Below are 15,301 nucleotides of genomic sequence, written 5' to 3'. Positions count from 1 at the left end.
CGCTTCCATTGGCAGCCAGTGCAGCTTTTTGTAGTATGGGCTAATGTGGTCTTGTTTTCTCAGTCCGAAGATTAAGCGAACTGCAGTGTTTTGTACTAATCTCAGCTTCTTTATTGTTTTTTGTGGGATACCCAGGTAGACGATGTTGCAGTAGTCCAGGGTGGATAGGATCAGCGATTGCACCAGTAACCTGAAGGATGTTGTGTCAAAGTATTTTTTTAATAGTTCTTAGCTTCCATAGTGTATAAAAGCATTTCTTCACTGTTAAGTTTGTGTGGTCAGCCATGGTCAAGTGCGTGTCTAGTGTGATACCCAGAATCATCTCATGTCCTTCTGAGAGGTCTTCTACATATCAATCATTTAGAACAGTGGCTCCCAAACTTTCTGACCGGCGGCACACTAAATCCATTGCCCCAGCCGGAAGGCACCCGGAAATGTGCGGACGTCGAAGCGATGACATCACGTGCTTGCGTGGAGGCCCATCTGGCTGCTACCCGCTTCGGTGGAGGGATCCGGGAGGTGCGGGAAGAGGAGGAGAGACGCCGGTCAGGACGTGCCTGTCGTAGCGAGAGGCACGTCTTGTAGGCAGTCAGCCGGCGTGGATGACTCTCCACCACGCCAGTGTGTCGCGGCACACCTGAAATCTCAGGAGGTACACAATTTGCGATACACTGATTTAGAAACTTGCTTATAGGATAAATTTCTTTAAATTATCTTAGTGGTGTATTTCAGGTATGTATTTTCGCTGTTGTTTTTCGGCTTCTCTTGATGTAAACTAGCTTTGGACTGCAAGGTACTGCGGGATATAAATAATTTTTTTTATTATTATTATTATTATTATTAGAGGACATACAGGCGTTAGAAATTAGGAACCGTTTCTCAAGTGCGAATTTCGAGCAAAGTTAGGACTGCAAGAACGCGCACTGGAGTTTGCTCCTGGCTTGCAACCCCCCAAAATCTCTAGCGCTCCCATAACGCAGTGGGAATGCTAATAAGTACCTAAAAAGCCATTTTCTTTCTCTCCGATTGAAGAGTCTAAGCTGTAGCACAATTCCAACACGATTTAATCTGAGCATTAAAATAATACCACAATCGCAGCACCGACTGGGTTCAATTCCATTCATAAATCTGGCCCGCGCTTTTAGTATTGATGCAAAGTGGCAGCGAGCTTTTTCCACTGGTGCTAAACCTTTGTGTTTTGATCACTGTGTAAGTTGAAAGTGTGCCTAAAAGGCTGAATAGTGTTACCTACTAACTAGCTTGTAAAGTAGGCCAACAACAGGAGATCAAAATGAAAATAATCTGTAGGGAGGGGCATTGAATGGAATGTCTGTTCCAGGAGAAAGACTGTTTGCACAGAATGACCTGATTTACCCAAACTGAATTATGCTCTAGATTAAATCCTTTAATTATGTGGAGTATGTGCTGGAAGATGGAAGTAAAGTAGAATGTACCTACTGTATATGGTTTGTATTGGTTGTTTGTATTATTAGATTGGTTTTGTGTTTTTAGTTGTATCCTGTCTTGGAAAGAGAAATAGAGGGGGCCGCTAAAAGGTTCTCAGCCCAACCAAGAAGAGAATGATGTGGAGCCATGAAACATATAAGTTATTCCATACTTTTCGCTTCAATAAGGCAAATGAATCTAGTAAATGGGCACAAGTAGAGAGAAACCAAGACACTGTGACATCACCGGTGAGGTTGGCTGTTAGGCATTGGTGGAATGAGGCATTATGACATCACGATAGGAGGGGCTTCTGAAAAGTTCTCAGCCTGACCAAGAAGAGAATGATGTGGAGCCATGAAACTTACACGTTATTCCAAAGTATAAGGAAACCAAGCCATTGTGACATCACCGATGAGGTTGGCTCTTAGGCATTGGTGGAATGAGGCATTATGACATCAGAATAGGAGGGGCCGCTGAAAATTTCTCAGCTCATCCAAGAAGAGAATGATGTAGAGCCACGAAACTTACAAGTTGTTCCGCACTTTTTTTTTTTTTGTATGAAAGGAAGTGTCAAGAAAAGTGTGGAATATCTTCTAAAATTCATGGCTCCACATCATTCTCTTCCTGCTTGGGCTGAGAACTTGTCAGCAACCCCTGGTAAGGTAGTCCATCAAATAAAGAAAGAACTAAGAGAAAGGCAGTTGTGAACTATCCTGGCTTGTCAATGCATCATGGCTAAAGTAATTATGTGAACATCAATAGAAATATGCAACGGTGACAGTGGCAGTTAAAGACAAACTGATTCAAAGGACTCAACCACACTTGGTACATTCTTTAGAGATTATACGGTAATCTTTGTTTCTTTTACTGTCTATCCCAGCTGTGGGACAGGACGGTCAGGGTCGCCAGTTTCTTTATTTAAAAATTTATAGTCTGCATATCCAACAATTCTATGCGGGTTACGTCATAACACGCACAATGAAAGCACAACAGTAGATGAGAGAACATGCAATCAAAATAAGAAAACAACAAACTTTCATGGACTTGTGGTCATGCTTTTCTTGGTGAAATCAACAGGAACACCAAAACTACAAGCCCAGGCAGGCAGTGGGGTGAAACCAGGAGTGGATCAACCGGATCTAAAAATATGGAGCCATCTGGTAATCCCTAGCACAGGGGATCTCCACGTAGTCTTCAGTGGCGTCCACCCCGGGCGCTGTTTTGGTTCCTCCTCTCTTTGCCACGTGCCCCTTGCCTTCCCCGTGAGGTTGCTGCCTCAGCGCTCTCCGAGATCACTTCCGGGACCCACACCTAGGAAGGGACATCAAAGGGCAGGCCGACACCGACGTGGACATTCTGCTCATGCCGGAGAAGTTCAAAAGGAGAAGTTCAGAAGGGGCACCGCCGCCCCGGGCGCTGCTCACCCTTGCTATACCACTGACTCAACTAGTCAGGCGTACCTTTTGCTAGAAGGAAGGAGGGATTAGACATCCTTCCCTCCTCCCTCCTGATTGGTGTTATTGTGTCATTCAAAATAATATCATCCAGCCTCACCCAGTGCATTCTGGGATGCACTGGGTGAAGCCTAACTACCACATAGGAACATAACCTTATTCAGGTACTGGTGATATTCAGACAGGATACCTACAATGAATATGCATGAGATAGATTTGAATTCAATGGAAGCAGTGCCATACAAATGTATCAGATATCTTGAACACTTGACTGGCTAGGTTTGTGCCGAGGACTTGGTTGATAGGTTTGGATGGGACATAGACTGACTCTTCAGTAAGACCGGGGTGGGGTGGCATTTCAACATGTACCACTAGGGTTTGCTGGCAATACTTTTGATGGGATGAAATTTGATTGGAGAAATTAAGGTCCGATCGGAAGTCAAGACCTAAATATGGCTGTTATGCAACACCCTACGGAGCTCAGCTCCTGCTTCTGATATTCAATAAGTTTTACTCTGCATTAACCTGTCAATTCCTCTAACAAGCAAAGTGGTTGGAAAGCAGCAGAAATCCTATTGTTGCATTACTGAATCACTAATGACTCATTTGAATTTGGGATGTGAGAAGAAGCTACACATCTGCAAACTGACAAAGCATTTGCTTTGGAACGTACCGTAATAGGATTCAGTTTTGCTGGATTTCTCTGCTTTGCTTCTTCCCTTTTAGACAGAGATGTTATAGCTAAAGGGTTAGAAAAACAAGTTATTCTTTTGGAAGGTATTAAGGTAATTGTTGTTCTTTAAGGTGGCCGTCTTGCTGAGCTGGTGGGTCCTGTTGGAGATTGGAGTACTCTAAGAAAATGGATGATTTGTCGGTGCTGGATCTGCTGAGGTGTCCTGTGTGTTTCGAAAAGCTGGATGTCACAGCCAAGGTATTACCATGCCAGCACACCTTTTGCAAGCCCTGTCTTCAGAGGGTATTCGCAGGTAGGAAAGAGCTGAGGTGCCCGGAGTGCAGAACGCCCGTCTTCTGCAACATCGAGGAGCTGCCTGCCAACTTGCTTCTCGTTCGCCTATTGGACGGCATTAGAGGTGGGCAAGCCATTGTGAGAGTCAACTCGCTTCGAAGATCAGGGGGGGTCTACGCTCAAGATTCTTTCAGCAGAACCCTAGACCCAAAGGGTCTGCGACCAGCTTCGAGCCGCTTGATCCAGAATGCCCGGATGCCAATGGATGGGGTAAGTAAAGGTTATGTCTCTTGGCACCTTTGTATTTAGGGGGCACCGATAGTTCATTCCTAAGCATGGGAAGGGGTGGTGGGGTTTAAAACAGTCAATGCCGATATCGCCGGCAAACGGATGAAATATATCAATGCTGTTCATACACAATTTTCTTTTGCTATGAGTTGCCAAGTTTTCTTGGCTTCTGCATTAATTCTGCTAAATCGCATTCCAAGTATTATTTTTAGAGCACATATGTATTGTCATTATACTCCATAAATCCATCTCCCTCAGTTCTAATAGATTATGGGAAGAGAGAAATTGGGTGGAAGGTACACAGCCAAGCAGACTGAATTTTTATTAATGCGTTAACCTTTCAGGATAAAGGACATTTAACCCTTTCAGGACCATAAGGATCGTAGGCCAATTTTTGTGGTTTTGACGACATTTTTATGGTAAAAAGGGCTTGCAGATGCCAAAAAATTGATTTTTTTTGTGAAATATCATTATTTTTATTTAAAAAATCACACTTCTGGCTTATGGACAGTGTGGCAAGTGAATCTTCTCGTCAATCTGGCAACGACGCTAATGAATGAATGTCGGACCCAGTTTGTTTACATAAAGGCAGTATCATATGGAATCCGTACATATCAAATTTAGAACTGTAGACTATCCCAATCAAAATTGATAGGATGTTAAAGTTATAGGACAAATATGTCCCTTGGTCCTGAAAGGGTTAAACACACAGGGCTGCTTATACTAAGCTGCAATAGCGTTTTTAGTGCACGCAGAATTGCCGCGTGCACTAAACCTGCGCTAAGCGACTAGAACTAATGCCAGCTCAATGCTGGCGTTAGCGTGTAGCGCACGTTAAAACCGCTATCGCAGCTTAGTGGAAGGAGCCCACAGTGGTACAAATGCCTGTATGTCCTTATAATGTAATGTTGAAATTGTTCTGTGTGAACAGAACAACTTAATGACAATAGAAGAGTAAGCTTTTTAATTAAGAATATATTTCTAAGAAAAAGAAAATGCATACACTTTAGAGTTTAGTTTTTTGTTAATGTCGGTGCAATATTAGCCACGGCATGGCAAGGGTAAGTGGCACCCCTCTCCACCCTCTTCTCTGCCCCCATCCGCTACTTCCCGACCCCCCCTCCTTTTTAATTTTCCAGGCGCGAGCAACCTCACGAACTTGCTGCCTGCATTGTGTCGGCTATTTCTCCGACATCAGTTTCTAGGCGCGGGGCCCAGAAGTGATATCAGAGAGAGGTGACACCGACACAGGCAGCAAGTTTGTAAAGCCGCTTGCACAGGAAAAATTTAAAGAAGTGGAAGGCAAGCGGCGTGCTCGTGCGGCAGGGGAGGTCAGGAAGGAGGGGGGCGGAGAGGAGAATGGGTGTCTGCGCCCTTTACAAAGACCACACTTGAGTCAGACTCCACCCCCTACCTCCCTTCCTACACCAGTGAATGTTAGTCCAAGAACTCCATTACTACTTGGGATCTAGTTAGGTACTTGGGACCTGGGTTGGCCACTGTTGGAAACAGGATACTGGACTTGATGAACTTTTGGTTTGTCCCAGAATAGCAACTTTTATGTTCTTATGTGAGCCGAGTATAGGACAATGAAGCCATTGTGACATCACTGATGAGGTTGGCTCTTAGGCATTGGTGGAATGAGGCATTATGACATCACAATCTCAGCTCTGGAATGTTGCTACTCTTTGGGTCTCAGTCAGGTACTTAGGACCTGAGTTGGCCACTATTGGAAACTGGATACTGGGCTTGATGGACCTTCGCTCTGTCCTAGTATAGCAACTCTTATGATCTTATGATCCTCGTGAGATATCTTTGCATGGATCTGCATATTAGATTACTCTGACATCCCGACCATTTAAGGCTTCTGAAAGGGCAGGATGAGAAAACAGGTCAATCCAACCATTGAATATGTCATTCAACCGTTTAGTGTAAAGAGCCATCCTGTATTTACCACTTACGAAAACATTTGTTTTGATACCCTTCCCCTCCCCATATAAATGATTTTAATATCACAAAAGGTAGCCCAAGCATACTTCCAGCTAAGGTGGGGCTACCCAGTGGCTCTAATACACTCCCCCCACCCCCCAACCTCGATTGTTTCCTAAAAGTATTTCAGCTCACTTCCAAAACACAAAGACAGCCAGGAAAGAGCAACAACCAGGAAGGGAAGAGTGCCAAAGCTGGAACAATGGTCGACTGTACAGCCCACGTGCCCAGGAAGCAGGGCTTGTCTGACTTCTGCTACGCAACTTGGAAAAGCGTCCCAAACGGCTTCTTTCTTAAACAATAGGAACCTAAAAACCAGCAGTTCGGTTTGGACCAAGGCAAGAGCGAAATGTTTAAAAATTTTGTGCCGACTCCATTGATCAAAGGCAAATTGCAAGCCCTTAGCTTATAGTGTGGTTGAGATCTGGAGGGTGCTGTGTGTGATTATGGAGGGGGGGAGGGGCCTAGTGCCTCAGCACCATGAGGTTGTGAGCTCAATCATCCGACCCTCCATTGCTCCAGGTACCAGAATCGGAAGGTGAGCCTGCCAGGACAGATAAGTGAAACTCTTTATGGGGAAAAAAAAAGCAGTTAATAGATAAAATACTGCAAATGTGTGATATGCACAACATCTGATGTGGCATCTTATGTTGGATCATTTATTTTTTCAATTAAATGTTGACCTCTGCGTTTCTTTTAAAAGGGGTTAGCTCAACAGAAGCTCCTGCCTGTTAAACTCCACTGAGCAGACCGACTGCCAATTATTCAGCCACATTTAACTGAATATCACCACTAACCAGCTAACCTCCTCTCCCCAGTTATGAAGCCGAATTAGGCCTTTTTTTATCACCAGCCAGGGCGTTAAAAGCTCCGACGCTCATAGACTTCCTATGAGTGTCGGAGCTAATACTGCCGCGGCCAGTTATAAAAAAGCCTAATGCGGCTTCACAAAAGGGGGCCTCAGTCTAGGGGTGGAGTTTGGCTACAGCCACGGCTTAGACGGCATAGTGGACCCAGTGGCATGGCGAGGGTGAGCGGCGTCCAGAGCAGTGGCGCCTCTTCCCCGCCCCCCTGCCACGCACGTGCGCCCTTCCCCCATCACCATTTTAACTTCAGCGCCAACAGCCACTAACCTATTGCCTGCATCGGCTTTGGCAAGCTCTCTGATGTCATTTCCTATGCGCAGGTCCCGGGAGTGACATCAGAGTGGGCACCGAAACCCAACGCCGGCAGTAAGTTGCTCGCGCCAAAGTTAAAAAGGGAAGGGACGGGCAGAAAGGAGGAGGGATGCTGGCCCCCCAAGGAAGAAGACGCCCGAGGCAGATCGCCTCCCTCGACCCTCTTCCTTACTAGGCCACTGTACTGACTGGCTAAGCATACATTTAGGACAGTTGAAAGGCACTTGTCTGAATTTTGGACGATGCCCAGTTAACTTGTGGGTTGCTACACTTACCTGGATTTTCGGTGGAGTATTTCCCCCATGGCTGAATTTGCTGCCCCTCTTCAGACTTACTAAACTAAACCTTAAATTTATAGACCGGATCCTCGTCAAAAAAAAATGACGCTCGACTCGGTTAACAATCATAAGGTGAGCCAGTAATGATGAAACAGCAAAAATAACACGAAGAAAAATCAGATAAACCTAAACATACAAGTAGAAAAGAAATTTCAACAGAGCGAGTTGCTAAATGCTTTAGAAAATAAAAAGGGTTTTAGTGTGTTACGAAATAACTGAAGGGAATTCAGGTCTCATCATAGCTGGGATTGAATTCCAAACCTCCCTTAATTTAAACATGGAAAAATTCATCCGTTTTCCTTTAGATCTAATTCCCTTAAAACAGGGGTGTCAGAGTCCCTCCTGGAGGGCCGCAATCCAGTCGGGTTTTCAGGATTTCCTCCAATGAATATGCATGAGATCTATTAGCATACAATGAAAGCAGTGCATGCAAATAGATCTCATGCATATTCATTGGGAAATCCTGAAAACCTTACTGGATTGCGGCCCTCGAGGTGGGACTTTGACACCCCTGCGTAAACCATCTCTCTCCCTTTGGGTCTGTTCAGAACCGTATTCCACCAATGTCGCTATGCCCACATGTCCCCTCTCAATTACTTCATTGGCTTCCTATCCATTTCGAACTCCTCTTACTGACTTACAAATGTATTCACTCTGCAGCTCCGCAGTATCTCTCCTCTCTCATCTCTCCCTACACTCCTCCCCCCTCCCCCCCCCCCCCACCGGGTACTCCACTCAGAAGTCTCTGTTATCTGTAACCTTCTCCTCTACGGCCAACTCCAGACTCCGTCCCTTCAATTTTTTTGCACTGTATGCCTGGAACAAACTGCCTGACTCAGTACGTCAAGCTCTGTCTCTAAAAGTATTCAGATCCAGACTCAAAGCCTTCTTCTTTGAAGCTTCTTTCCATGCCAAACTCTTACCCACCTGCCAAGCACCAATATCTGTCTTATCATTCCCTCCGTAATTCCCCCCACTGGAGCACTGTGCTTGTTTTTGCCCAGTTTGTCTGTCTTGACTAGACTGTAAGCCAGGGGTGTCCAACCTGCGGCCCCGTGAAGTATTTTGTGCGGCCCCGGTCGAGGGTGATGGAGTATTTTCCTCTGCTGCCGTCTTGCCGGCTCCCTCTGTCTTGCTTCGGCGTTTGCGCGGCCCCTGAAACATTTTTTTTCTGCCAGTGCAGCCCAGGGAAGCCAAAAGGTTGGACACCCCTGCTGTAAGCTCTTCTGAGCAAGGACCGTCTCTTTTATGTTTTGGTGTACGGCACTGTGTATGTCTGACAGTGTTGTAGAAATGATAAGTAGCAGTAGCAGTGAATTAATGTAATGTAATTTATTTCTTATATACTGCTAAACTCTGTTAGGATTCTAAACGGTTTACAGAAAAAATAGACAATAGGGTGCATTAAAATTATAAGTAAAATAGGTACTTAGATATTCCCTTACTGTCCCGAAGGCTCACAATCTAACTAAAGTACCTAGAAAAATGACAATTAGTAGAGTAATGAAAAAATAAAATAGAGATAGATGAGAAAAAATAAGAAAATAAACATTCTAATAAGACTACAATGGTCTAAAGGACTTTGAAAGGTTGAAAAAAGAGGGGAGATAGGAAATAGAAGCAGGAGGGAGAACCGTTGAAACTATAGAATTCTTGGGAAATTTAAATGAAATTTAAATAATAAAGTAGGAAACAAAAACCAAGTGGCAAAACAATGAATGAGATTTAAAAATTAAATACCCTTTTTGTGACATGAGCTAAAATGCTTTACGGAATATTGCTGAAATCTGACTGAAAATGTCATAGAATTTCGGGATTTCAATACCGGCCCCACTTGCCTTGCCTGTATAACAACTGATGCTCAGGCTAAGCCAAGGCGTGCCTGTGACGCTTCCTTGAGCTCCCTCCAGAGTGTCTGGTCCTCCTGTGCTTTGCTAATAGAAGACTCTCTGGCCCGTCACGCAGGCGTGGTTCTCCTGGCTCCTGGCAAGATGCGCTGAGAAAGCAGCGCATAGCTACCTGCACTTTAATCTGGTAATTGAGGATAAGAATAAAGAAGCCTGACAAGAAAAGTGTGGCCTAGTGAGGACAGAGAAATGACTGAACCAAAAAAGGTGTCGTTGCTAAACCCGTTTCCCGGGTTCTGTAGAATTAGGCACAGCATTGCCTCATACCGAGAAATGTCAAATTTGTGAGCAGAGTCGTGAGTCAGACTTAGAGGAAAACAGTGTGGGAGCTTACAGAAAAGAATTAGCTTTATTAAAGCAGAGAGAGGGATTAAAAAGGACCTCCCCCCTTGCAGACTTTTCCAGTTGGTGGGAGCCTGCGGATATGCACGAGAAACGGTGTCAGGTCAAAAGCGCGCGCAGACAATTGAGTGCAGCGCGGAGGCGCGCGCCGCACAAAATCACTGTTTTTATGGCTCCGACGGGGGTGGGGTGGGGGGGAACCCCCACTTTACTTAATAGAGATCGCACCGCGTTGTGGGGGGTTGTAACCCCCCACATTTTACTGAAAACTTCACTTTTTCCCTGTTTTTAAGGAAAAAGTTAACTTTACAGTAAAATGTGGAGGGTTACAACCCCCCAATCCCCCCACAACGCCGGCGCGATCTCTATTAAGTAAACTGGGGGGGCTCCCCAACAAAAAACCCCGTCGGAGCCCCTAAAAACTGTAATTTTCTTCAGCGCACACCTCCGTCTTGCGCTCAGTTGTCGGCGTGCGCCTTTGTCTTTCGCCGACTTGTCTATGAACCACGAGAAACTCTACTCCATTTCATTGTACTGTATCCAGATGTAACCTATAGTCACAATGAGGACAGTCCCTTTTCTCTTCCAATATTTTTATTGAACGACGTTATAACAAGTCTAAAAGAATAATTATAATAAACCTAAACAAAGCAGCATTTTCCCACGTGCATCATTTTGCACTTGCTCCCATTAAATGCCATCTGCCATTTTGGCGTCCAGTCTCACAAGGTCTTCTTGCAATATTTTACAATCCTCCTGCAATTTAACAACTTTGAAAAACTTTCTGTCATCCGCAAATTTATCCGCCCCCCCACACACACTTATACTAAACCGTGATAGCTGTTATTAGTGCAGGGAGCTGCGCTGAATGCTCCGCGCTGCTCCTGACGCTGGTAGGAATTCTATGAGCGTCGGAAGCACCGCGGAGCATTCAGCACGGCTCCCTGCGCTAATATTGGCAAACGTTCTAGAATGATGTATGCTGATAGGTGCCATCGGCTCGTGTTCGAGTCCTAGCGACTTGATGAATTGCTATGACCCTTGGTGAGGGATAGAAAATTTTAATAAACTTGGAAAAATAAATCGGTTTTGTGCTAGTCCGGAGAGGTCCTCCAGCATCATCCCCGCGGTTGTTTTCAATGTGTCCATCCATCGGATTGCAGATTGTCCTCTTCGGCGGGTTCCTTCCATCTTCCAAAATATGATGTCCTCCTCCAGTGATCTCTTTCTTCTGACGCTGGTAACTTCATCATTTAGGCTTCGAGTGACATAGCCGGCTTGAACTCTTCCGGAATCGATTTGATAGCTCTTCTGGTGGACCACGGCATGCCTAAAATCCTTCTCCCGTGCCAAAGCTCAAATATTCCATGCTACCGATCCAGGGCAAGCAGTGGCTTCCCCCATGTTTTTCTCAATAACAGACTATGGACTTTTCCTCCAGGAACTTGTCCAAACCTTTCTTAAAAACCAGCTATGCTATCCACTCTTACCACAATCTCTGGCAATGCGTTCCGGAGCTTAACTATTCTGAGTGAAAAAAAATTTCCTCCTTTTAAAAGTATTAAAAGTTTTAAAGTTTTAAAAGTATTTTTTTGTAACTTTATCGAGTGTCCCCTAGTCTTTGTAATTTTTGACGGAGTGAAAAATCGATCCACTTGTTCTACTCCACTCAGGATTTTGTAGGCTTCAACCCTATCTCCCCTCGGCCGTCATTTCCAAGCTGAAGAGCCCATGAAAAAGGCTTTAACTGGCATCTGACCCAATGGACTCTATCTTTATTAGCCTATAGCCTACAAACTTCCCACCGTGTCAGCAACATACTGCAATCAAGTGTCTTGGAGGCAGCTGGCAAGTGATGGGTCTGCTCTTTGCTCCAAAACAATAGAAGCCTTTTAACTGCTTAAGCACCCAACTGTTAGGAAGAGTCTAACTCGGGCTTTCTCCATGGTGTGTAAAAAAAAATCACATTCCAAGATGGAGAGCTGGGTTTAAATGCCGTTTCGGTGCATTTGCAGAAACAAAAGGATAATTACAGATTGTAGTTTAGAAGAATCCTTTTTTATCGTCACACTGTGATAAAATACACATTGTCTTGAACAAGAGCCTGTACAAACGGATGCGTGTGGGTTTGAAACAACCATTCAGATAAAAGAGGTATGACAGAACTGGTATAAAAACAGTATTGCCTATGTATAATAAGTATATAATAAAACACAGTGGCTCAGTGGTTAAAGCTACAGCCTCAGCTCCCTGGGGTTGTGGGTTCAAACTCATGCTGCTTCTTGGGCCCCTGGGCAAGTCACTTAATCCCCCCATTGTCCCAGGTACATTCGATAGATTGTGACCCCATAGGGACAGACAGGGAAAAATATCTGAGCACCCAAATAAGTTCATGTAAACCATTCTGAGCTGCCCTGAGAGAATGGTATAGAAAACTGAATAAATTAGAAAATTACTCAAAACCCACCTCTTCTATGGCCAGGACCCTTAATGCCCCCTCCTTAATTAACCAAAATCTCTCCCCCCCCTCTACTGTACTACCTCAACCCCCCCTTGACCTACTCTTTCCTACTTCTTTCAACCTCAACTACTTCGTTGTCCGCAACTTTGATCAATTGGTATTGAACCGCTTGTAACTCTGATTAATTGATGTGAACCGCCTAAAACTCCCTGGGTATGGCGGTATACAAAAATAAAGCTATTATTATTATTAAATAAATAATGTGAAAAGTTTCAGCCTCTGAGCTGCTATTGTGACATCATAATGCCTCATTCCACCAATCAGAGCCAACCTCATCAGTGATGTCACAATGGCTTGATTGTCCTTTACTTGGCTCACTTTTACGACAATTGTGGGTTCGAAACCCACACTGCTCCTTCTGACCCTTGGGCAAGTCACTTAATCCCCCCATTGTCCCAGGACATTCGATAGATTGTGACCCCAGACAGGGAAAAATGTCTGAGCACCCAAATAAGTTCATGTAAACCATTCTGAGCTCCTCGAGGAGAACGGTATAGACAATTGAATAAACGGTGTTTCATCAAAATAGTATACAAATCATCACACATACAATTAACAGTAGCAGGTAGTTTGTGCATTGGTTTTCCCCTCAAGGTACAATCGTTAGCAAATTCTGACCTTTATCTGGTACTGAGATGGTCTCTTCAAATGTGATGTATGAGAAACTAAGCACTTCCTACATTAGAAACGGAGTTAACTGGAAATACTGTACTATGACTGGATTAGACTCAGCAATCGGATTTTGTTTTGGTCACCCAGGATATCTATAACTTCTAAGGAAGCATCATAGAAACATAGAAAGATGATGGCAGAAAAGGGCTATAGCCCATCAAGTCTTCCCACTCTTCTGACCCACCCCATTAAGTCTGAGTGCTAATGACCTAGTTCCTTAATTCTACCCTCGTAGGGATCCCACGTGGATGTCCCATTTATTCTTAAAGACAAGCACGCTGGTGGCCTTGATCATCTGCACTGGAAGCTTGTTCCAGTGATCTGCTACTCTTTCTGTGAAGAAATACTTCCTGGTGTCACCATTAAATTTCCCTCCTCTGAGTTTGAGCGGGTGTCCCCTTGTGAACGAGGGTCCTTTGAGAAAGAAGATGTCGTCTTCCCCCTCGACACGTCCTGTGATGTATTTAAATGTCTCAATCATGTCCCCCCTTTCCCTGTGTTCCTCTAGAGTGTAGAGCTGCAATTTGTTTAGTCTTTCTTCGTACGAGAGACCCTTGAGCCCAGAGATCATCCTAGTGGCCATCCGCTGAACCAACTCGACTCTAAGCACGTCTTTACGGTAATGTGGCCTCCAGAATTGCACACAGTATTCCAGATGAGGTCTCACCATGGTTCTGTACAGTGGCATTATGACTTCAGGTTTGCGGCTGACGAAGCTTCTATTGATACATCCCATCATTTGCCTTGCCTTGGTTGAGGCCTTCTCTACTTGTTTGGCAGCCTTCATGTCTGCACTGATGATTACTCCCAAGTCTCGTTCTTCTGAAGTCGTAGCTAGTGTTTCTCCATTTAAGGTGTAAGTTCTGCATTGGATTACCGCTGCCGAGATGCATGACCTTACATTACCTGAGCTTCCTGTGACTTTTGGAGATTTCTATTGTGTAGCAATAAATCTAGCAAGCATGTCTTGGACTTAGCTCTCATGCATGAGAAGTTCTATAGTGATATAAAGTGTCCCTGGGCAGATCTGTAAAAGTGCAGTGTAAACAGTGGAGCACGTAAGTGACACAGTCAGATGAAGAAAGGATCAATAGAGCCTGAAATACTTGGCCTCTTTAGATAATAAAGGATATCGGATCTTGTAATTAACTCATGATGTCATAGAGGAACATTGAAAGAGAAGCAATGATTGTTTTTGAATGCAGGATTGAAGGGTTCCTCCTTCTCTGATTGGGGGGGAGGAGGATGCCATGCATGTGGTCAAAGTTTTCCTCCTTTCATCATGAGGTGTTTATTTTCTTCCCTCCCCCTGGGATGACAACGGTGCAGTCGCGACAAAAAGAGAGGAAGGAGAGAGTTGATGGAGATCAATGCGTGTTTATGGGGAGAGACTGTGGGCTGGTAGGGATGAGAAGAGGAAATGTTGTGGCTGGGAGTGAAGCTTGGGTACCCTCTTCCCCCCCAAACAAAAAAAGCGTTCCGCTGCCCCTGTGTCACTTTGTATTGCGGAGTGGAGAATGGCCTGACACACCTAGACACAATCGTTCTATTAACAGCATGAGAAGGCCATGCTTAGGAAAATATTGTAAAACAGACATGGGCAACTCCGGTCCTCGAGGGCTGGAATCCAGTCGGGTTTTCAGGATTTCCCCAATGAATATGCATTGGAAGCAGTGCATGCACATAGATCTCATGCATATTCATTGGGGAAATCCTGAAAACCCGACTGGATTCCGGCCCTCGAGGACCAGAGTTGCCCACCCTGAGCTCCCCATTAACCCTTCCTTAAGTCGCAGCTGATGTCCCTCATCTGCAGGTGGCAGATCTCCCTGTCCCCCCCCCCCCCCCACACACACAAATAATTGTGCTGCCATGTCTTATTTCAGTGTATTCACAGCACTTGTACAAGCATGTGTGTTGGCAGGGTGGACAGGTAGGCAGACGGATCAAGCCTTGGCAACAGGTGCTTGTTCTGAAGCAAAATAAACTTAAAATCATACAAAATACAGCTATCAGACTTATCACAAAAGCTAAAAAATTTGATCATATAACTCCTCTTCTTAAAGAAGCCCATTGGCTCCCAGTGGCCCACAGAATAATCTATAAACTTTGCTTACTCACATTTAAATCCCTTCTATTTAAAACTCCGGCTTTTATTCATAAATTATTAATCCCTTATTCCTCTAATAGAACTTTAAG

The 15,301-nt window shown here is 44.6% G+C and overlaps 1 protein-coding gene across 5 annotated transcripts in view; it reads left to right on the top strand.

Moving 5' to 3' along the window:
* SH3RF2 (SH3 domain containing ring finger 2) overlaps positions 1 to 15,301 on the top strand; it is a 241,127-nt gene that overhangs the window by 201,488 nt on the left and 24,338 nt on the right. For all 5 annotated transcript variants that reach the window (XM_033926931.1, XM_033926933.1, XM_033926930.1 and 2 more), the window contains one exon: positions 3,705 to 4,137. In XM_033926931.1, the coding sequence (XP_033782822.1) occupies positions 3,760 to 4,137 (378 nt within the window). In that variant the 5' untranslated portion in view covers positions 3,705 to 3,759. The remainder of the gene's footprint in view (positions 1 to 3,704; positions 4,138 to 15,301) is intronic.

This window comes from Geotrypetes seraphini, chromosome 18 (assembly GCF_902459505.1).
Source record: "Geotrypetes seraphini chromosome 18, aGeoSer1.1, whole genome shotgun sequence".
Lineage (NCBI taxonomy): Eukaryota > Metazoa > Chordata > Amphibia > Gymnophiona > Dermophiidae > Geotrypetes > Geotrypetes seraphini.
The sequence above is the reverse complement of the archived record's forward strand: the minus strand, read 5'-3'. Positions and strand labels throughout refer to the sequence as shown.